The sequence below is a fragment of the Brienomyrus brachyistius genome, chromosome 21 (genome assembly GCF_023856365.1).
Source record: "Brienomyrus brachyistius isolate T26 chromosome 21, BBRACH_0.4, whole genome shotgun sequence".
Classification (NCBI taxonomy): Eukaryota; Metazoa; Chordata; class Actinopteri; order Osteoglossiformes; family Mormyridae; genus Brienomyrus; species Brienomyrus brachyistius.
The window spans coordinates 6,951,202-6,973,190 of record NC_064553.1 but is presented as its reverse complement, the minus strand read 5'-3'; the positions used below and the strand labels follow the sequence as shown (position 1 = coordinate 6,973,190).

The 21,989-nt window shown below is 47.7% G+C and overlaps 1 protein-coding gene across 6 annotated transcripts in view; it reads right to left on the bottom strand.

Moving 5' to 3' along the window:
* LOC125716482 (myomegalin-like) overlaps nt 1-21,989 on the bottom strand; it is a 58,556-nt gene that overhangs the window by 5,347 nt on the left and 31,220 nt on the right. For 5 of the 6 annotated variants that reach the window (XM_048988796.1, XM_048988797.1, XM_048988795.1 and 2 more), the window contains 33 exons: nt 20,516-20,653; nt 19,786-19,905; nt 19,354-19,578; nt 19,080-19,238; nt 17,847-17,951; nt 17,464-17,601; nt 16,736-16,915; nt 16,384-16,578; nt 16,003-16,149; nt 15,855-15,915; nt 15,606-15,697; nt 15,394-15,498; nt 15,205-15,296; nt 14,925-15,064; nt 11,669-11,778; nt 11,096-11,307; nt 10,384-10,690; nt 9,301-9,496; nt 9,097-9,213; nt 8,385-8,793; nt 8,003-8,238; nt 7,025-7,079; nt 5,803-6,053; nt 5,077-5,217; nt 4,701-4,883; nt 3,777-4,127; nt 3,573-3,689; nt 3,075-3,243; nt 2,776-2,900; nt 1,356-1,562; nt 789-893; nt 352-554; nt 123-266 (listed from right to left, as the gene is read on the bottom strand). In XM_048988796.1, the coding sequence (XP_048844753.1) occupies nt 123-266; nt 352-554; nt 789-893; nt 1,356-1,562; nt 2,776-2,900; nt 3,075-3,243; nt 3,573-3,689; nt 3,777-4,127; nt 4,701-4,883; nt 5,077-5,217; nt 5,803-6,053; nt 7,025-7,079; nt 8,003-8,238; nt 8,385-8,793; nt 9,097-9,213; nt 9,301-9,496; nt 10,384-10,690; nt 11,096-11,307; nt 11,669-11,778; nt 14,925-15,064; nt 15,205-15,296; nt 15,394-15,498; nt 15,606-15,697; nt 15,855-15,915; nt 16,003-16,149; nt 16,384-16,578; nt 16,736-16,915; nt 17,464-17,601; nt 17,847-17,951; nt 19,080-19,238; nt 19,354-19,578; nt 19,786-19,905; nt 20,516-20,653 (5,535 nt within the window). The remainder of the gene's footprint in view (nt 1-122; nt 267-351; nt 555-788; nt 894-1,355; nt 1,563-2,775; nt 2,901-3,074; nt 3,244-3,572; nt 3,690-3,776; nt 4,128-4,700; nt 4,884-5,076; nt 5,218-5,802; nt 6,054-7,024; nt 7,080-8,002; nt 8,239-8,384; nt 8,794-9,096; nt 9,214-9,300; nt 9,497-10,383; nt 10,691-11,095; nt 11,308-11,668; nt 11,779-14,924; nt 15,065-15,204; nt 15,297-15,393; nt 15,499-15,605; nt 15,698-15,854; nt 15,916-16,002; nt 16,150-16,383; nt 16,579-16,735; nt 16,916-17,463; nt 17,602-17,846; nt 17,952-19,079; nt 19,239-19,353; nt 19,579-19,785; nt 19,906-20,515; nt 20,654-21,989) is intronic. The other variant, XM_048988793.1, reaches the window with a different exon arrangement.

Sequence of the window (21,989 nt, the reverse complement as noted above, 5' to 3'; positions counted from 1 at the left end):
ATATGAAGTCAATTATACTACCAGCAAAGGTGCTGCAGTGCGAGTCGTGTGTGTTTTTAGTAGAAACACAATTGGAAAGAGCCACACGGATCTGGGCTTGACCATCTGGCCGGGGCACTGACCTTTTTGGCCTGCTGGGCAGAGTCCTCGCTGCTGGGCAGTGCTGCTCTCCAGAACATTCTAAGCAGAGAGCTGGACTCTTCCAGGATCTGCCGCAAAGTTCTGGTGTTGCCCAGGAGGCCTCTTAGGTCGCTGTGGTCCAGAGCCTGTGTGAAAAGGGCGAGACCGGAGGGTAGTGAGAGAACGGCTTGCTGGTCTACCCGGGGGTCAGGAGTTCGCAGCGGCACTCACCTGGGTGCCTGCGGGTCCCGGCAGGGTACATTTGAGGGAACACTGCAAAACGGCCTCTATGTCCTGCACCAGGACCTTCCCCTCCAGGATCTGCTGCCGCAGGGCACTGAAGTCGCCCACATGGCCCACGGCGTGGTGGCCGCTCTTGCTAGCACAGGAGCCGTCTGACGCGTCTCCTTCCAGGAGGGACCGTGGTTCTAGGTCTGATTGGGAACAACGATCCTTCTTTAAGACCCTGATTCTCCACGACAAGCACCACGGTTACACAGGACTCTCATATGCACATTGTACTGCTACATCATATTAATTCGTTTCATATTGCTTTTTTTTGACTATATAAAATGCTGGAATAGAAAATGGAATTTCCACTAGTTCTCCATGGTAACTGATAAATCCATGAGGAACAGGCAGGTTAAATCGAGGACTTATCAGCATACCATAGGCGGCAAGTTCAGACGACCCTGCTTCTGTGTATTCGGAGGCAGACGGGGGGGGAGCGTCACAGGGCCCAGTGTCCCTGACAGGCGGTGACAGTGCGAGGTCTGTTGGGACAGGAAGCAAGACAGACTCGGGAGAGTCAATAAGAGGCAAGTAGGGTGATACTCTGAGATCTAGATGTGTCAGTCAGCTGTCATACTGTTTAAAGGAGATGCACCATTTTACTGCGGTGAATATAAATAAAGAATATAAGCGATTAAAAAAATATATTTTTAAATAGTGCCTTTTCACCAACAAGTATGTCCCATGGTGCTTAAAGCATCAACATCACAACCTATCGACAAACCACAGTTTAGGCCAACAACCGTGTAAATTAATATTAAATAAAAAGATTTTACGATAAAACTCCTAGGGAAACATTCAGCGAAATAATTGGGTTAAAAGGGGTTAAAATTGTACTGTGTGTGTATTGTACATTTCCTTAGTTTATTTATTGAATAAGATGCAGCCTGAGAATTAACAGGCCCACAGGGGGCGCCGGTGGGGGTATTGAGGGTGCCTCTTACCGTGAGAGAAATGCTTCCCATAGCCAGAGAGGTGGGATTCTCCGTGGCCTCCCGGGCTGCCAGGCTGCTGCAAAAGCTGCGCACGCAGCTTGCCGTTTTCCTTGTAGCTGCTCTCTAGCTGCGTACGCAGCCTGCGCATTTCATCCAGCAGGTCTGCAAGATCTGCAGCTGCAGGCGCCCCAGCTGGACAGCCGCGGCCTCTATAGGCTGGAAGGGAAAAGGGTGTCAGACTGCACTGTCATGTGACTTGTGACACTGTCATGTGACTTGTGACACTGTCATGTGACTTGTGACACTGTCATGTGACACTGAGTTTGCTGTGATCAGTCCTTTCAGAGGTTGTCCAGTTCTACATTTACTTCTTCAACTTCAACTTCATTTGTATAGTACATTTAAAACAACTATAGTTGACCGAAGTGCTTCACAGGTTAGCCAGCAATAAAACAAGGAACAATAGAGACAATAGAATACACAAAAATAAGTTGAAAATAAAATAAAGCAAAAAAATGAGGTACAATAATGCTGCACTAAGATGTCTGGCCTCAACTCGAACCAAAAGCCAAGGAAAATAGGTTGGTTTAAAGTACGGACTTGAAAGTCTCTAAATAAGGAACAGATCTGATGTTCTGAGGTAGGCGGTTCCACAGGACAGGGCCTATGGCCCAAAAGGCCCGATCCCCTCTATTTTTGAGCCTTGCCCTGGGAACATCCAGAATCATCTGGTCAGAAGACCGTAGCCCCCTAACTGGGGTGTGGATACTTAGAAGCTCAGATAAATAAGAAAGGGCGAAGCCCATTAGAAGCCTTAAAAACGAGCAATAAAATCTTAAAATCAATTCTAAAAGTTACAGGAAGTCAGTGGAGAGCGGACAGAACTGGGGTAATGTGTCCATGCATTTTTTGTCCTCGTAAGAAGCCGAGCAGCCGCATTTTGTACCAGCTGTAATCTCCGAATACCAGAGGGGTCCAGGCCTGCAAAGGGAGTCGAGCCGAGTAGAAATAAAAGCATGGATCACTCTCTCAAAATCCTTACGAGGGAGATGGGGCTTGACTTGGCCAACTGTCTGAGTTGATAGAAACTTGTTTTGACCACAGAACTAATCTGTCTGTAAAATGTATTGCATTTCCATCATTCCTTCCAATAAATATCCTCTCTTTTGCAACTTTACCCATTAATAGATCCATTTTCAGGATTCAGATCCTCTGTGACCCTGCCAGAGCATTTGGAATATGACTGGATGGATGGATGAATGGACGGATGAATGGGATGGATGGATGGATTTATCCATTTTCCTTAAGGTTATCCAATGCAGGGTCACAGTCTTTTGTCATTTTCATTACAATTTGTATTACAATTTTTATTATCCGTGATATTTTTGCTATTGTACTTTTTGTTGACTGTTGACTGTTGACTGCTGACCTGCAGGGGGCCACGTGGTGCTCCGGCACATCCGGTCGTAGAACGCCAGCTCACACCGCAGTGAGTCTACAAGCTGCTGGGTCTCAGTCAGCTGCTGCTGGAGCAGATAGGCCTCATGTTGCAGCCTAGAGACAATAAGGAACAGGCGCAGTGCATACGGTCAAAGGCGATGACTGCAACAACACATACGCTCCGGCATAGCCCTGAAACAGTTATATTGCTTGTGATGCAATAATGCAATCACTTCTATTGATCTCCCTAATGAGACCATATGCAAGGAAATTGCATGTAAAAATCACCTTTTAATGCGCTCCTGGCTGACTTCCTGCTCCAGCTGCAGCCGCTGCATCTCCAGCGCCTGATCGCAGCTGTGCACCTGCAGCCGCTGGAGCTCCTCCTTCCACTGCTCCGCCTCTAGCTCTGCTTCCTTCAGCATGGCCTGCAGTTTCTCTGCTTCCTGGCAGGCGTCTGTTTGACATTGAGGCCAGGCAAATGTAAGGCACATGAACCATCTGTATTTTATGACCACACTAGATGGCGCTCTTGCTTTACTTTGGGGGATGAACTGAGCCTGTTTTTGAATAAAGAGCACCATCTAGTGGTGTTAGAAAATATAGCAAATGGTTCATGAAGCTTCATTTGGTCCAGCATATTGTACAGCATAATGCTCCTAGTGCTTGGCTGATGGCTTGGCGCAAGCTCCCCCTTACCAGGGGCTGGATTACCTGAATGTGATTTTGATGGCCATCTCTGCCTTATTTTACTATCAACCAGAGGTTCATCTTCCAAGCTCTTACCTCTGCTTGCCTGCAGCTGGGCCTGAAGAGCAAGGTTCTCCTCTTTTAGGGCTCTGATTTCATTGGCCAACGGGGTGAGGGATTCCAGTCCTTGGATGTAGATGTTTGTAGGTGCTACTGTAGGAAAACAAGTCATACAATGATGGACAGAAGGGATCACAGCCAATGGTCAATTGACCCGAGGTAGCCAGACCACCCTCTTACCGCCATCTCGGGAAGCCGTTGCCAACCTTTCCTCCAGCTGATGGCGAAGTCGCTCGTTGGCGCGGATGGAGTCCTCGAGCTGCTGCCTCAGACCACGGATTTCCCTCAGGAGGCCCGACGGGTCAGGAGAGGCACTTACACACCCACCCCCCTGCACATGACCGGTATCCCATGAGGCACTGCTCTCCAGCAGGTTAGTGAATACATTCAACGTGGGAGTCCCATCGGGGACCCCAAATGATGCCGGGGGAAAGGCATTGTGGGACATAGGCATGTAGCTGGTGGGTTCCAGGTGGGATTGTGGGACTGGATGGAAGCCAGGTAATGGATTTGGGTGGGACAGTGAAAAGCCTATAAATGGAAAAGGAAAAATTAACCCAGATCACAATAAAATAAGCAAATTACGTGTCAAGCACAGAAAATTCACTAAACTCATGTACCTTTGTCTACTCAAAACTCAGCTCTTGCATCGTCATTCAGTGCAAGCAGTTTACATAAAATAGGATCAGATTTTGACATGCAACACTTATCTGGACAAAGCCAGTTGCCAAATATGTAAATAGCAAATATGTAAATACCAGTAATACCAGTAATTTTTTCCATGGTTTACATCAGATAACAGCATGCACAAGTAAGTCAGTGAGTCTTGAGGAAGGCAACACTGATTAAACTGCCCACTATTAGACTGGGGGGGTTAATGCGTGTCTTCTGATCACATAACAGGTTAGTATTTCAATGTTTATGTTGACAGAAGCTGCAACACTGAGCAAACAGCAAAGTGATGAGATGATCCAGGAGTCGCTCAACGGCTGATAACGTAAGATGCAATGACCCATTTGGCAGACAGGTGGCTGCAGTTTGCCATGCCAGGTGTGTGTGGGGTGGGGGGGGGTGTGGGGAGAGGTGGGCATCACAGAAGCTCACTTTCTCCCAGCTGCTTCTGCAGCATCTGTAGCTCCTGGTGGGCGTCGGCCAATGAGAACAGGCCCACGCCCTGAAGGGGTGAGTGAGGGTCAAAGGGTGCGTTTCCGCTCTGACCTCGGGGGTTTGGGTAGTACTGAGACTGGGGAATGGGGAGGGAACTGGAAATAGGGCCACAATATCGGCCTGGAGATAGGGAACAGAGAAAGAAATGGACTGGGCAAGAGTTCTGAAGACTAAAGTTCTCCAAGACCAAGATAAGATCTTAGATATAGATTCAAGGAGACCTTAGACATACAATGTACATCCTAAAGGATTGTCTTAAAGGCAACACTGGTCAAAAAATGAGAAATCTGTGGCACCTGAAATCACAGCCTACCTTCATCCTGATTCTCCACAGGCATGAACTGTGAGCATGGCATGCTGGTACAGCTGTTGGAGGACTGAGCCTCATGAGATGGAGAAGCGGATGATGGGATGCATGGGTGCCATGTCATGCTGCCACCACAAGGGGTGGTTTCTGAAAGCAGACCGTGAACGGTCAAACTGGGCATGGAGACACATTCTTCACGACAATGAAATAGCCGCTTCTACTAGTTTTGACGGTAAGACTTCATTTGATGTTTGATATAACAGAACACCTTGTCTAAACAGATTATGACAGCCTACGACCTACGTATCCAATTGGTTCTTACGAACTTTGAAAACATTTAATGCCGGTTCACCCCCAGTGCTCGGCAGAGTGATGTCACCGTTGAGCCCTTGAGCAGGGCCCTTAACCGTAATGGCTCCAGGGACTGACTGACACTCAGCTTTCTCAAAAAAAGCAAGTCACGTTGGATAAAACTGTCTGCTAAATATATAATATGTAAATCTAAATGTAACGTCATCAACTGTTATTCAAAATTTTATTCAAGAATTGATGCAAGTGTAGACTATTGTCGAGAAATGCCCCTTACCAGAACTGGGATACACTGATCCAGGTGTAGGCATTCTCATGTATTTACATCAAATAAAGGGTTAAGGTCTTATTTCTAACTACACGATCCCACTTTCTACCTCTTATTTTCCAATGTTACTCAGCAACAAGAAGGAACTTCGCTACCTGTGCTGGATGTCCCAGGTCGTGACTGACGGACCCGCTCCTCCCGGCCACACTCGCTGGCCAGATCCACGTCCGAGCCAACCTCCAGGTCCTCGTTCGTGGAGCCACGTTCGCTCGAAGCGAAGGAGGTCCCATCCGATTGGTCGGTGGTCTCGGAGGGGGCGTGGCAGCTGGAGGGCGTGTCGGTGCGCCGCAGCTTGGAGTGAAGAGACTCTATGATGTCATCCTTCTGCTGGAGCTCCTTCCTCAGCCTGCACATTTACCGAGAAACATGGTAAATACTGGACACAAGGCCAACCCACAGGGTCATGCTGGTGAAAGGTAGTGTTGGGGAAGTCAATCACAAAAGTAATCCAGTAATAATAACAAATTATTAAATATAATGTTTAATATAAATTAAATATAAACATGCTTCTGCTCCATGTGACACAGGGAGACACACAGAAGCACAAGCCATGACCGGCAGACACACATACACACACACGTCGGGTAAACATATCTTTATGGGGACCACTCATTCATTCCTATGATGCTAATGCTAACGCTAACTATGACAACCTTAACCCCAACCCTGCCCTAACCATAGCTATAAGTAACCAAACAAAATACAAGAATTTTTTGTTTTTTCATTGCAGTCACAGATTTTTAGTAAATTGAGTTTTGGGTATTCATCACGTTGTGGGGACATTGTGTCCTCATAAGGTAAGGTATACTCGCTCACACACAGACACACACACACACACACACACTGATCTGCAGAACACCTCCAAGTGAAACAGCATATCAGACATGGTGGAAGTCAATTGACATTGACTTTATTGACTATATTATTGCCTATTTTAGCCCCAGAGGATGCTTTGGAGGCCATTTGAAAGGGGGCATGGTTAATTTTTGACTAAATAGAGCTGAATGAAGAAAATCAGCTCTCATTAAGCGCAAGCCCGTGCTCATACTAGATCTCAAATGAGACTCAAGCATTAGTGGACATCAATATGTCGAGGATAGCCCACCTACTAATGCCACGTCTACACCAGCCTGTGTGCAGAAAGAGCGCACGACAAAGCAAGAAAAAAGGCTAATCGGCTACCAGGTGAGCGTGCCCAGCGTCTGACCAAACAAGAAAGGACATGCTAAAATGTTAGCTTCAGTCAGACCCCTAGCAGACAGTGCTAACTGCAGCTAAGTGCTAACTATCTCCATGACAGTGTGCTATAAAACTCGCCTGAGAGACAGCAGCTTGGGCCCCATCTTGTCCACTTGGAGATCCAGGTCGCCCCCTGTAGGCAGAGCAAGATAGATTACAAAAGGTATTCATTTGGTTTTCTGCCGGTTTGATAGTGTGCCATTTCCCGTCTTGTGCGCCACAAATTACATATAAAATTCCAATAAACGAAACTTAATTAACTACCTGTATTGCTATTTCTGATAGAAATAGAAAACCTAAATTGCCTAAAATTAATACCCTCGTCTTTTAAAATCAGAAAATAAGAATAATAGCAATACTACAGATACTACTACCACAGCCACCAGCACTACAACTATTGTAGAAGAAAAAGATTAAAATTAATTGATCAACACGTTCTTATTTTTCCTTCTGGTTTCTTTTCTACCAGTCGGCAAATAATCACCGTGAGATTCTGTAAGATAAAGTCTCCTTTAATAAGCATAGCAGCTCAAAGGCATACAGGATTGTTCCTGTGGGTGAAACCCCACGCAAAGAAAACAGCGAGATTTTATACTTTTCTAAGTTGCCGTAAAAGGACATTCTTAACAGGATTGGTCGGTGAAGCACGTGACCACGGCATGACTTCCTCCTTTCACAAGCCTCTCCCTTTCGGGCACCAACCTGTCTTCTCATCATCCTTTCACCTCTCTTCACCTCAGCAGAGCATTTTCATCCCAACATGTTCGGGACACACCTGCAAATTTCTGCGAGCCCCATCTGTGAGCCTGACAACTGTGACCCCGATTTGGAAGATAAAACCAAACACTACCAGCAGTGCAGCTTGCTTCATAACTAAGGCCAAAAACATGGCAGCAATCCCATAATACCTCCCTCCCACCCCATCTGGTCAATTTCTCATCCACATTACTACTACTAATAATAACAACTACAACAACGTCCTTTGGAGGTCTTTGATTTGAAGCTTATACATCTGTGTTACTGAGGGAGGGGCAGTGGGTTGCCATAGTGACTCACGGCCGCAGATCTTGGCCTTGACGCGGCTGGCCAGCGCCTGGCTCTCCGCCAGCTGCTCGCGGAAGCTCTGACCCATGTAGTAGTCGACGTCGTTGGCTCGCAGCAGCTCCTCGAAGGCCTTGGTGGTGTCGTCCAGGTGCAGGGCCAGGGCATGGCAGACGCCGCAGCCCTCGCGCATCCGCTGCCGCAGATGGGAGAGCTCGCGGGCCTGAGCCTGGATCAGGGTACCGTACTTCCTGCAGGGGGCAGCACAGGCAGAGTTAGCAAAGCAGGCTTTTGCAGTACAGATGTGAAGGGAATCTTGGACCTTATTTTTAAACCGGCTTGGAGGCTGTTGAACCTAAAGAAGGTCAAATTAAATTGAAATGAAAATGAGATTCACCCCGGCCAGGTGGCAGACTTGACATCCTCCATGATGTTTTTGTTCTTCAGCTGTGACTCCAGCAAAGCTACGCGAGTCCCCAGCTCCTCCAGCTCTCTTCCAGGCCCCCGCTTGGAGGGCGCCGGCCCGTCCGACTGCCAGCCCTCATCCTCTTCCGGGCCACCGAGGGTCGGCGAGGCCTGGAAAGCCCAGTCCACCTTGCGCCGTGGCCTCTCCAGGCTGGAGGCATAGTCGCTGGTGGTGGAGAGCGAGCGCACGCGCGCCTGCAGGCCGCGGATGGTGCGGTGCGCGCGCGACAGCTGGGTCCGCAGCTCCTCCGCTTCCTCGCACTTCCCACAATCCCCTGCCCACCACTGTGCCCCGTGGTCCTGCTGCGGCGGATCAGGACACATCTCCAGGCCGTCAAATTCTGAAGGGAGGGCGATGCATGACTCTACAGGGTTAGACTCGACGGTGACACCTGATGGCCACAGGTGAAATCTCGTATATAGCATTGGCCTTGAAACTGAAGTCAATTTAGCCCAGACTGAAAAAAACTAGCTAACAGTACTATCTGGTAGATGGTATGGGGTGGCACATATTGAGGAGGAAGACCTATGAGAAATCAGCATTATTTAAAAATTTTATACCGATAAATAAAAATTTTTTGAATGCAAATACAATGTGAAACACTGCCCCTAGAGGTCATTCAGTATACTGCGACCTGTCTTACCCGGGCTGCTCATGTCCTCTCTCTCGGCTTCATTCTCACTACGGCAGGACGTCTCATAGCCCAGGTCCTGCAGGTCTACCTGCACCTGCTTGCTGTGCTGCTCCACTGAGGTCTCGGCTGAAAGCAGAAAAGATCAAAATTAGTGCGAAGACAGGACTATGGACCCGTTTGACCCGTGTGACAAGCATGTGCTCGTTCACTCACACAGCAGCTCCCTGTAATCCTTCAGCTGCTCCGACTGGGCCAGCACTGTAGCCTCAGACACCATGAGTCTCTCCTGCAGTTCGCGACTCTCCTGCCGGCTTAGTGTCAGGTCCGTACGCAGCCGCTGTACCTGCTCCCGAAGCCCCACCTCCACCTGCTGCCAGAACCCGCCCTCAGCCACGCTGGGCTCCGCCCCCTGAAGAGTGGCAAACACCATTGGGAGCTTCAGATCCTCTCTCCATAACTTGCTTCCATTAACCCATGTCAAACAGATCTCTCCGTCCACAAAGCCGCTAAACTCAAATGAAATACACAGAATGAGACCTACATTTTCTGATACGTCATGAAATATAACCTACAGTTCACAAGTTCAGGCTCTAAGTTAAAAAAAAAAGCTGTTAGTGTGAAATGAAATAATGCTGTATTTGCTATTTTGCACATGCATAGGTACATTGGACTGCTTCTTTTCACATACCCCATCCTCTTATCCTGTGAGACATACAAACATACAGCTCTGATAAAAATTAAGAGACCACAGCAACATTTTCTGTTTCACTAATTTCTCAGTTTATGGGTCTGCACCTGTGTAAAATACACATTTTTTTTTGCAAACTGCAGCCTGGCTCTTCTCTGCTTCTCATAGATGAAGGGCTTCTTCCTTGCTTTATGGGTCTTCAGTCCTGCCTCTAGGAGACCGATATGAACTGTCCTAGCACTGTTCTTCACATCACTTAATGTTTCTCATTCCTTTTGAAGGTCACTTGAGGTCATCCTCCGATTTATGAGGCACTGCCGGATAAGTTGAAGGTCGTCTCTGGCATTAGAAAGTCACTTCCGCCCTCTACCTGACTGGTTTCTGGTCGTTCCCAGTATCTCCTGCTTCACCTTGTTCCTGTGTACCGCTGTCTTAGAAACTTTGAGCCTGGAAGTACCCTGCCTCGCAGTGTAGCCCTCTGTCAGCAGAACCGGGATTAAACCAGGATTTAACAATGCAGATTCTTAAAAAAATATGGAGTGGTCCCTTAATTTTGTCCAGAGCTGTAAATACAGTTGAGAGGGAAGCCTGGTAGTAGCCGTGCTCACCTGGGCCGTGCTCTCCACCGGGCCCTGAGACAGCAGCGCCCCCAGGTCCAGCGAATGTGGCCGGGTACACTGCCTCTTCCCTCGGCCCCTGCGTAGCTGCACCCTGGGGGCACAGCGTTTGCCCTGTGTCGGGTTGCCCTTTGTCTGCTCCCTCACATCCTCCTCTTCTCCGTCCTCTTCTTCCCGGATCCCGCGTCCCTCCTCGCTCCACCTCTCCGCTGCACACTTCTCCGAGCCCCACCTCTTCGCCTTCCCGCTCAGTACCCTCAGCTCCTCGTTCTCCTGCCGCAGACCCAGCAGCGCAGCCCTGCGACACAGTGCCACTCAGTCTCCTCATCCGCACGCTTTTATAAAGCACCTTTCCTAATTTGTTTATCTCGAACCCTATCACCAAGCCACGGCATCTCAACCAGCGGAAAACAATGGTGGACAGAAAAGCAATACTTCCTGTGGTAGATATCCTCTTGAGATTCAGGGGAGAAATGTTTTTAATATCGATTAAAATATTCACTTGACAGGAAGTGGAAGTTGGCACGTTCATGATGTCATCATAAAGCCCCTAACTGTCCACTTTAAGGAACAGGATTTAACAGAGTGGCATGCCTGGTATGAGAGATATGAGGAAAAGCAATGTGCTCTATAGAGGAAAAACATTAATTGCTGAATCTCAGGGGGATATAGGAGGAAAACCCCCATGACAGTGACACTGTACCTCATCTGTGACAGGGAGGTAAAGCCACACTTCTCCAACTGAGTCTTCAGCTCTCCCAGCTCCCTCTCTACCGTCCTCTTCTGCTCCACCAGCTGCTCCATCTCACGCTTCCACTCCGCCAGGCCCTGCCCTCCCATTGCAGAATCCTGGGATAGCATGCCGTTCATCAGTCCTCCACGCTGGTCGCCCAGTTCATGGGTGAGGACAGCATTCTGTTCACAGGAGAGAAGCAGCCGGAGATGTAGCCCCCAGTAAAAAAAATCACCAGAAAAAAGATCAAACCTCAACGGTGTAAAATGACGAAAGGATTTATGTCTCCGAAATTATTTTTGTCTGCCTATGTGACTCGCATACTTGCGGAAAAACACCAAACAACATTCGAGAAGCTGAAGATTTACTGCGGACAGAAATAGCCGAGCGATGATTTTCGTCAAACTTTGTAGAAGTAAACAATACCTTTTGGAACCAGCATTTACTCGCCAAATCTCTGTAATAATAATGCTGACCTCATGTAACCCTATCAAAGATGGTGTGTGTGTGTGTGTGTGTGTGTGTGTGTGTGTGTGTCATTACCTGTGTGGTGGTCAGGGCCACAGCAGTCAATACACAGTCATCCACATCCTCAATGCTGTCTGTGAATTCACTTCTCTCATCTTCCTCCTGTGCTTCCTCGGTGCTGAGCTCTGGAAATAAAGGAGATATCTCCTTTAACGGGGGCACATAACTGTCCCTTTGCTGAAAGGATTTTCACTCAAGTCTGGAAAAGAGCTGACTGCCAAAGAAACAAAAATAAACAATCCCAAACACCACGGTCCTTAGTATGGGCACAACTAAAAAGGAAAATGACCACAGACCTGTTTTAGTCAAAGACAGTTCATCCAAAGCGGCTTGGGGCTTGCGATTTAACACACAAGATCGCCATAAATGTCCACTGATCCCTTTCTCAGGCAAAAATTTAAATCGGTGGGAATAAAAGGATGAAAAGATCTTGTGACTCTCGGCGCCGGGCAGCACTCTGAGCTACAGTCACTCTGGACCCAAACCCCTTGCAGGAAACGACGGGAGGCCGGGACTCTGCAGACAGGCTGTGCCGTTTCCTGCTGGCAGGCACGGAGCAAGGACGCCTAAAATGGAGGAAGGTCCCGGAACGCGGGCCATGGGAGTTACGCAAACGTAAACACTCAAAGTGTCCCGAGTGAGGGCGAACGTCAGGGAGTGGCGATCCTGCACGAAGCACGACGGCTTTGTTAAAAACTGACAAACACAGCCAATAAACACAGCTTTCTTTCATTTTAACGGAGCCATATAAAAATATTAACCCAAAAAGACCATAATTTCCTGGCAGGAGTATGTTAAGCATACAAGTTGTACAGATCCAGTAAACTGACAGAATAGTCCTCCGTCAAACGTAAGACATCAAAGGTTTCTTTGTACTGAAGGGAAGACTTGCACACTGGGAGAGATGTTTTCTGGGCACAGTCATAGTATTATACCGAGGAGTAACAGAGAGTTCTATTTTTTTCTGGGATACTAAATACGGCTACTTTTAGCACTATAAATATTTAACGACAGTATAATGACTAAAAATCAGTGTAATATGGGAATAATTACTTGTATCATATAGAATTTGGGTCAGTCTTACAGGTTAATTACGAGGGCTCTGCAGAGTGTAGTTTATGGTCGCACTTTAATATAATCTGATTCACGTTAAATGCTAAAGCTTGAGGCATTTGGGGATATTGTTAGAAGTAGTAATTCAAAGCTCAGGAGCTTTTGCTGTGGCGCACATGTAAGTGATCTCCCTCTATTCACATTTAGAATCCACTGGGTACAGGGAGGGAGGATCCCTTTAAAACTACACATAACAATTTAACTGTTTCTCTGCTGTGGTTCAAGCAACAGAGGAGGTGGGAGCAGGACTTTTGTTTGGTTGGTCCCGCCTCCTCTACAATCTGATTGGTTATCTCTCTAAACCAATCATGTTTTTTCAATCTGCCCCTCAGAACATTTTTGTGTAAGTATAACTCCCATGAGTCCTTTGCTCATTCAAGACTCATAAGATACTTCCCTGCAAAGGATTCTGGATCCAAAGCGTTCACTTACCAAAGACATATTGTTCTAACTCGTGCAAGAGGTTGAATTTGAGTGATTGTTTCCCCCCACATGTTCCTTTAAATAAATAAAACCTTTTCTGTGTTTAGATTTCAAACTTAAAGGATGGTTGCACGATATATCTGGGATGTAAAAAACATGCAGGAAGCTGATTACCTGTGTGTCACACACCTGGGGTTAAATTCGATCTGTGATTTCCCGAAGGTGTTCATTTTTACCATTACTGTAGTATAAAATGGTCACAGTAATAAAATCGTGGGCATGGGCTGGCATAAATTTAAATTGACGGATCAATCACTCAGAGTTTAATTTATTTAGTCCTTCAAGCATACTGGGAGGAGATTGTGGCTGTTTCTTCAGCAAACTGTGTCCATGGTTGTGGCCGTGTGGGCAAATTGGATCCTACAAACTGCAAATACATTTGGTCCTAGAAACGAGAAGTTTATATGCATGCATTTTACTGAAAAGGTATTTTCGTAGGAAATCCAAACCTTTGAAATCTTCAACTCATTTGAACTTCTGTATTTTTCCAATAATTGCATTTTCGAGCATTACTATATATTTCAAAATGTTTCATCGTCGTCTCTTTTCATTCTTTCATCATTAAGAAAAAAATTGGTCTTACCCATTTGTCGGCCCCTCTTAATCATTGAAAAATATGCTCTGCAGATCCAGCTCTTCTTACGTAAACTTGTGTGTAATAATACAAGCCGTATAAAATGACCACCGTTTAATAACCATCAGGCAAAATAAAAGCTCTGTTAGTCACAGAGACACACCCGTGCAGCTTGGGGAACCATGCAGCCTGTCATGCGCAGAAAACTGTCACACACTGTCAACATCACAGGTCATTGCCTATGCCAATGAATGAAGACGCGTGAACCTGCAGATGTGGCTTCATCATTAACATCTCTTAATGCGATGAAAGTGACTGAGATGCAGCACCTAAGGCTGGATACCAGAGGAAAACTGAGACAATGTGACGCTAAGACGCCGTTAACCTCCTCAAGGCAAACAGAAGCAGCAGTCAGAAAGAGATAAAGGGAGAAAAGTCTATAAAGGAAGAGGGTGAGAATTAACATGTAAAGATGTGAAGGCGGCAAGGGGCGTTGCCATAGAAACCAGGAGCCACACAAGCAAGGGAGCCCCACGGACGAGGCTTTGAAAGACGGAAGTTCATTATCGTAAAGACTGAGACAAGCAGCTGTGGAACCGCAGTACTGAGGTGGGGGGCATTAAGCTTAAACTGGAACACATGATGTCACTATGGATTAATGTAAACATGGAGCGACAGTTTCATTCAAAGCCCCCTTAGTTTTCCATGTCTGCTTGTTCAAACAGTGGCAAGCAGGCAATGGAAGGGAACATTCATAGGATATCACCACTACTCCATAGCATCACATAAAGCTTTTGTGGGATCTATGGCTACACTTTACTGTCTAAAGCATAATATAACCCTAAATTTGAAATAATAAAGACAACAGGACAAAATTGTGGAAAAGCAATTTCACTGACAATCACAATGCAGTTAGTTTTCAAACAAACCAAAAACAAATGACAAGGAATTACAATATAATTGCACATTGTTACTTCAGTTAGTATGAGCACTAGGGCTAGAGTAAACAATTCACTCTCCACTATGGTAATTTGGAAACACTGCCCCCTGCAGCCTAGGAGGCCTGTTCTTGCGAGAGCTCCACGTGCTACTGTTCCCCACCTCCAAAATCAGGCTGCATCTTAGCTGCCTCTTCCAGAGCCAGGGCAGTGTCTCGGGTCCTCACAAGGACCCCCTCCAGCTGGCCTCGTAGGTTCTGAACTGCCTCCAGTTCCACATCTATTGCATGTGTTTTCTCTGGGCTGAAGAGGACAAATTGCAGGTTATAATATATAGATTTGTTTCAAATTAATGTTTATAATTACTTTTCAAAATTTGCCTAGTTAGATTATTATTTCATATCTCTCCAAAACAGCTAAGCTGGTCTTTGGCAAGCACCTACCTTCCTTTTCGAGGCTGAATCTGGATCAGATTGTGGTAAATCTCTTTCTCAGTCTTTAAAGCTTCATTAAGTGCGTCGTACTCTGACAGAATCTGTGTAAAAATGTGTAAGGATCAGACGCTTCAGCAGTCATAACCACTCCTACTGAGGAAAGTGCCCTAGACCTCAGCTGTGTAAGCAGGAGCCGACCTTGCTGAGACGCACGCTCTGGGTGGGGGTGTCCAGGTCACCTTCCTCGGGGGGCTTCTCACCCATCCTTGTAGCCAGGGCTGATCTCAGGGCCAACAGCTCAAGCTGCAGTCGAACGTGAATTCAAAAGCAATGGACAGAGAGACATTAGAAGTTTGTCTTGTATGAAGAAAGACAGATAGACTGAAGACGATGACGAATCCAGGATCTACCTGGGTCTCCTTCTCCTTCTTCAGGGCAAGATGAAGTTCCTCTTGAAGGGCTTGTAGGTTATTCCGGGCCTCGGAGTCATGGTCACATGACTCTGTTGGCGCAACCAACACAGTAGAAGAGCCTGAGATCCCCTGAAGCACTACCTGAGATGGTTGGGCTACCAAAGACTGTTCATACACGTGTGGTTACACCAAGAGCCAATCCGAATCAACAGCTCCTTGGCTAGAGTGTCAAGGCCGCAGACTCACCTTCTACCGCCTCTCCTTGGTTGGACGCGACCATTGGCTCTACATGGTTCAGCATCAGTTGCTGTGATGAAGAAAAAGTCCCTCAGCGTACATGGAAGGAGAGTTTACCTGAACATGAGGCACCCCCCTCACCAGCAGCCCCCCCCACCTGAATGACGGCCTCCTTCTCACGCAGCCGCTCCCGCAGGATCTCGGCTTCCAGGCCTCGCCTCTCATTGGCTGCCAACTGCCACCGCAGCTCTCGTACCTCAGCCGCTCCCTCACTGATCACCTGACGAAGGCGAGCGGCCGAATCCTGAGGGCAAAGGGAGGGAGATCAACCCTGTGCCTCCCAAGCCTATATGATCACTGGAGTTTTAAGGAGTTCTAAGGGTAGAACGAATAATAATGTGTTCAGAGAGACAACCAATTAGATTATAGAGGAGGCGGGTCCAAGCAACTAGACGAGGCAGTACCAACCTATCAGATGTCTTGGCCCCGCCTCCTCTAGTTGTTTGGACCCAACCTCCTCTACAAAGAAATGCGCTACCTGGATATATTGGTCCCTGGCGCTGATGGTGTTCAGTAGCTCCTGGACCTCGGTCTGGCGCTCCTGGGCCAGCCGGTTGCGGTCGGACAGGACCTCCCGGAACAGACGGTCCTTCAGTCGTAGATGCCGGCCCAGCTCCTCCACCACCTGGCTGTGATTTGTGGAGAGCTTACCGAGGAGGGCCGTGGTCAGCTCCTGTAACGCACACAGGCACAGACGTCCTCTAGCACCCGCTAATCCTTTCATATAGAGCATCAAAGAGGTTCAGCCGCCCATTGTCTGGCTCCTCTCCTGTTTACAGCTCCCCATCCTCTCCCCTTTGATCTAAATGCACAGACCATGCCTCCAGTACCTCCGCCTCCTCGCTCCGCTTCTCCAGCGAGGCCTGCAGCTGACCAATCAGAGCCTCGCTCTCCGCCAGACTCCGCCCGTGTCGCTTCTCCGCCTCCTGCTTCAGCCACTGGAGGCTCCTGGAAGCCTCCGTCACACGGTCCAGCTCCAGCTGCTTCGCCCGCAGCAGGCCGTCCAAACTCTGCATGAGAGACACGCACAAACACACGGGCCTATAGGCATATACAGGTATATAAACACACAGCTTCGGCGAATCAAAATATCCATCCATCCATCCATCCATAATCCTAGTCATGGCTGCCAGGATTCCCGTTTTCACCATCCATTTGTTTCGATTTGGTAATTGACTACCTTGGACGCAAAGTATTCAGTATTTAAGTCAAAACAGATGCATGCTTGGTTCTAGTTGGCTTGTTATGTATAAGTTTCTGTTAACATAACTTTTTTGTTTGTTTGTACTATGCATAATGTCCTTGTACTGAATACAAGTCTGCCTGTTCTGTACATGCTTGCTGCTGTAGGCATCAGAATTTCCTTCTGGAATCAATAAATTTTAGTATATAATATGTTTATCAGTTATGATTCTAATTACGAAAGAAATTCATGTCCTGTGATTCACCTACGCTCTCCAGGAGAAAAACCCCACAATGCGATGTTTTGAGATTACGCTTTTATCTTGTCAGGCTTTGCACCGGCCAATTTCACGGTCATGCTAGACTGCATCGGTACCGTGATAGTCTCCTCGTTGCCTGACAGGACGCAGCGCAGCCTCTCCATGTCCCTGTCCTTCTCTCTGAGGGCCACATGCAGCCGCTGGGCTTCTCTATCCTTCTCCTCCAGGCAGTGGAACTTCTCATCGATGGCACGCTGATGAAAGAGGCGACAACAGCCTAGTTCCAGAGAGACCCTTTACGTGAGCCCCCTTCTGGCAACTCACTAAACTACACGCCCACCAAGATCCAACAAATAAAGGGTCTCTACATGGTTTCTTACTTTCTTTTTTCTAAATCTTAATTTGCAAGGCTAACTATACCTAAGCATCAGTTTTTTTGTTTATTTGTTGTTGCCTGCTATCATAAGCAACCACAGAGGGATGGATGCGTTGCTCCTACCTCCAGAGCTCGGTCCCGTTCCTTTATGCGATCCTTCAGCTTGTCCAGCAGGGCATCCCGGAAAACGGTGGGTTCCCGTGTACTGTCCAACAGGTCCGAGTATTCCTGGGAAAAATGTGAGGGTGTGACAGATGTGAGCCCAGCGGAAGCAAAGCCTCGGTCTCACTGCCAGTTACATCCTACACTTTTAACCCAATTTTACACCCATTTCTCCCATGTATAGCCTCTGCCACAGAATGGGGAGGTTCCTGGGTATGTAGGGCCACACTGGGGGGGTTCCTGGGTATGTAGAGCCACACTGGGGGGGGGGTTCCTGGGTATGTAGAGCCACACTGGGGGGGGGGGGGTTCCTGGGTATGTAGAGCCACACTGGGGGGGGGGGGTTCCTGGGTATGTAGAGCCACACTGGGGGGGTTCCTGGGTATGTAGAGCCACACTGGGGGGGGGGGTTCCTGGGTATGTAGGGCCACACTGGGGGGGTTCCTGGGTATGTAGAGCCACACTGGGGGGGGGGGGTTCCTGGGTATGTAGAGAGGTATCTGAGATCTTCCTGTAGGTTTCTCCTAGCATTTTCTTCAAGGACCAACAAAAGTCCCCAACCTAACCACATCGTAATCTTTGCGGATCACATGCCGTTCCTCTTGTGTGTGTGCATCCTGTGTTTCGCTCCATAGGTTCTTATCAAGTTTCCCAACCTAACAAAAATGTAACCTGTCCAATGTGGCACATCACCCGATATCCTGAACAGACACGTTTGCGTGAAATGAGACGCGTATTCGCACGTCTGATAACAGAACACTGATGAATGACAGTATCGGCAACAGGCAACAATAACACTGAAACAAAAGTGAACACAAAATGAAACAAAATGTTGCATAAAGAAACAAACAGCAAATGAATGAGGTTGATAAAACCTATAAAATGACCAGGATTCTTTATCCAGTGTGTGCTCATACTTTATGCCTAGCAGCCATTGAATAGCCTTATGGCTTCTAGGCAAGGGTGTATACAGGGGCGGGGCCACTGCCCCAGCTGAAAGCTCACTGGCCCTCGGAATGCCCCTACCCCTGTCATTCAACAATTCTAAACCTTTCATTGGCTAATAATAAGGTTTGTCTATCTGTAAGAACAACTGTCCCAGTGCCGTTTGCCTGAAGGGAAAGGGAGGCGAACAGCCATGCGGGGTGTTCGCAATGTGCGTCTGCACATACGGGACCTAACGCCCTCTCAGACCTGCAGCAGCTCTTCCTTCTTGTGCAGGGACATCCTCAGGGTGTGGATGCTCCTGTCCCGTCCCTCCACCTCCATCTGTGCCCCAGCCTCCTGCTCCTTCAGCTGCGCCTCCTTCTCCTGCACAGCTGAGCGCGCCTGCTGAAGAGCGGAGCGGAGCTCCTGGGGAAAGAAGCCAGGGCGACTGTTATGTCTCCACCCAACACAGACAAGGGACGAGCGCCGGCTGCGCAGCTGGAGCATGCGCACATCCACAGAGAACAGGAGCGCCGCCCACCTGGTTGTGCAGCTCCGCAGCCTCCCTGCGTCGCAGCGCCTCCTTAAGATCGACCTGGATGTGCTCGAGGAGGGACGCCAGGTCAGCGGCCCGCTGTTCGGCTTGCTTGCTGGCCCTCTGGGTGCCTTGCAGCTCCAGCTGCGCCGAGAACAAGGAGCCCCGGAGAGTCAGAAGCTCCGACTGCAGTAGGGTCACCTGACCAGGCTCCGCCCCCTCAGGGTCCAGCTTCGGGAAGAGATATGAACGTCGTTAAGTTGGGACGCATCAGGAAAACCCTCCTTCACATAATGACAGTTTTGGCGGTTCTTCTCTCCTCCACACTCAGTAGTGGGACTAAAGCCACCTCCACCTCTGCTCTAGTTTAAACTAGCCCCGCCCCCCACCAACACATAGCTATAAAAGATCAGCGTCATGCAGGGGTAACAGCCTCACCTCCACGTCCATGATATGTAGCGACTCTCTCGGGCTCTGGATGACACAATCCTGCAGTTGCGGCTCCTGCCGCAGGGACTGCAGTTCCGCCTCCATATCGCTCAGCTTGTCCCGCAGCCTCTGGAGAGCCAATCACAGGCCGGCACAAAACAGCCATCAGGATGGCAAAAAAGTGACTCCACCCACTTTTTGAAAATGCAGCTGGGGCATGACCAGGGGATTTTATTAACATGCTGACTTAACCGCACTTTTGTTCATATATATACCCGTTTTACATCATCCGTTGCCAAAGATCAGTTCCAATACTCAAGACGAGAAGTACAGATGATGGTAAAAATCCTTGGATCGTTCTTCCTGCCCTGCCTCAAATAAAGGATACATCGGTTACCTCCTCACCGAAGGAGACAAATCCCATGATTTATTGTGCCTCAAGTTCGTTCTTGGAAGGCAAGTTAACAATACTGCTCTTGCCAAGACCACAAGCACAATCTTTTCATTCATGGTAATGATGTCAATTTTCTTTAGCAAGATACCAAGACAATATGGTACATTCCCATAAATCCGCAGAGATCAATGTAATGCGTTGTCCTTTGACAGTGGCATTTACACCGGCGATTACTGTTTGTTTACATCCCGGCCTGTTCCTCACTTTAGGTCTCTAAGGAGGTCTAACCCTAACCCCCCATGCAGGACAGTCAGAGACCCTCTCTGTGGCTAAGGGCCTCCATACCTGATTGGTGGCCTCACTTTCCTGAATTTTCGCCTGCAGCGACTGCGCCTGCAGCTGCACCTTCTGCAGCTCGTCGACACACTGGCTGGCAGCGCGCTCGTACTGGTTCAGTTGGGTCTGCTGCTGGTCTATCAGGGTCTGCAGAGAGAGAGAGAGAGAGAGACATAGATGCAATGTCTAAAGCAGCCAAACCACGTAGGCAGGTCAGGCAACACGACCCCAAGAAACACCTTGCAGAACGCAGCCATGATAAATGACCGCGATCCTCTTCCATGGAAATTCCCGCGTAGGATTCTTTCGGAGGCTTATTAATGGAACATTCTAGTTTCACGGACACACCTTTGTTGCTAAGCTCGACGGACTATTTTTGCCCATGAAACTTCTCTGGCAAACTTTCCAAAAACTTGAGCCTGCAGAGTGGCAGTAAAGTCTTGCTCTTTGTGAAACCGAACCAAATGACGTTGGACTAACACACCTTGGCAGTCATGACTTAGCAAGGCTCACTTTTACATTTTCTTAGGTCATTGGACAAAATGGGATTAAGGGATCTGCTGACCTCAGCAGGGAGGAAGAGTTCAGGCCACCCTCTGCGTATCAGGTGTGGTGGCGAATTGTTCTTGAGGAACCACTTGGTAATAATGACTTCCCTGTGCTATGCTGGGATTTTAGATCGTCTCTCAGTTTACTGGCATAATACTTCAAGCCAATAATAAATTCAAAAAGGAAAAATGCTACTAACAAGTAACAAACATCTGCAGATTATTTTGGTTTCATTATGTAAAAAAATTCTATTCATCTGTTCATGTATGTCACAGATGTAACGACAAGATTCACACATTGAGGTGAACCAAGATCCAGTGGATAAAATTAGAGGCTAATTGCTATTTTATCAGCCCAGAACTTAGGAAAGGTGCCTGAACTAGAATTAAAACGAACGGCCATGTGGTCACGCATATGCTTATAATTCAGAGGAAGACTTTGGAAGTGGTGATGAAGACCACTCCACGCTGTGCTGAATCAAGTCACCGCGGAAACCGTAGTCATGGCGATCCAGATGATGCCAAGCAGCATCCTTGTGGCGACAGCAAACTAGGATGTGAATATGGACAGAACCTCTGACACACACAGCTCAACTTCCTTAACCAGAAGCAAAAACCAAAACCACATTTTATAGCCTGTAATCATGTATATTATATAACATCATCAAGCTTTAGAAGTATAGATACGAAAAAGAATCTATATAGAAAAATATGTATATTTCCAGGTATATGGTGGCAGACCAGAATAAGCAGTTAAATATGGAGGCTACACAGTCAGACAGACAGGAAATGATGTACATCTTTCATCATTGTCTGGTTTTTCTAGTCGAACACGACGGCATTAAAATTAAAACACCCCAGCTGGCCTTTGCATACAGATTGCGATCTTTTCACACTTCCGGGTTATTTTTTCCCCCAGTGAAAGCCTTCCGAGA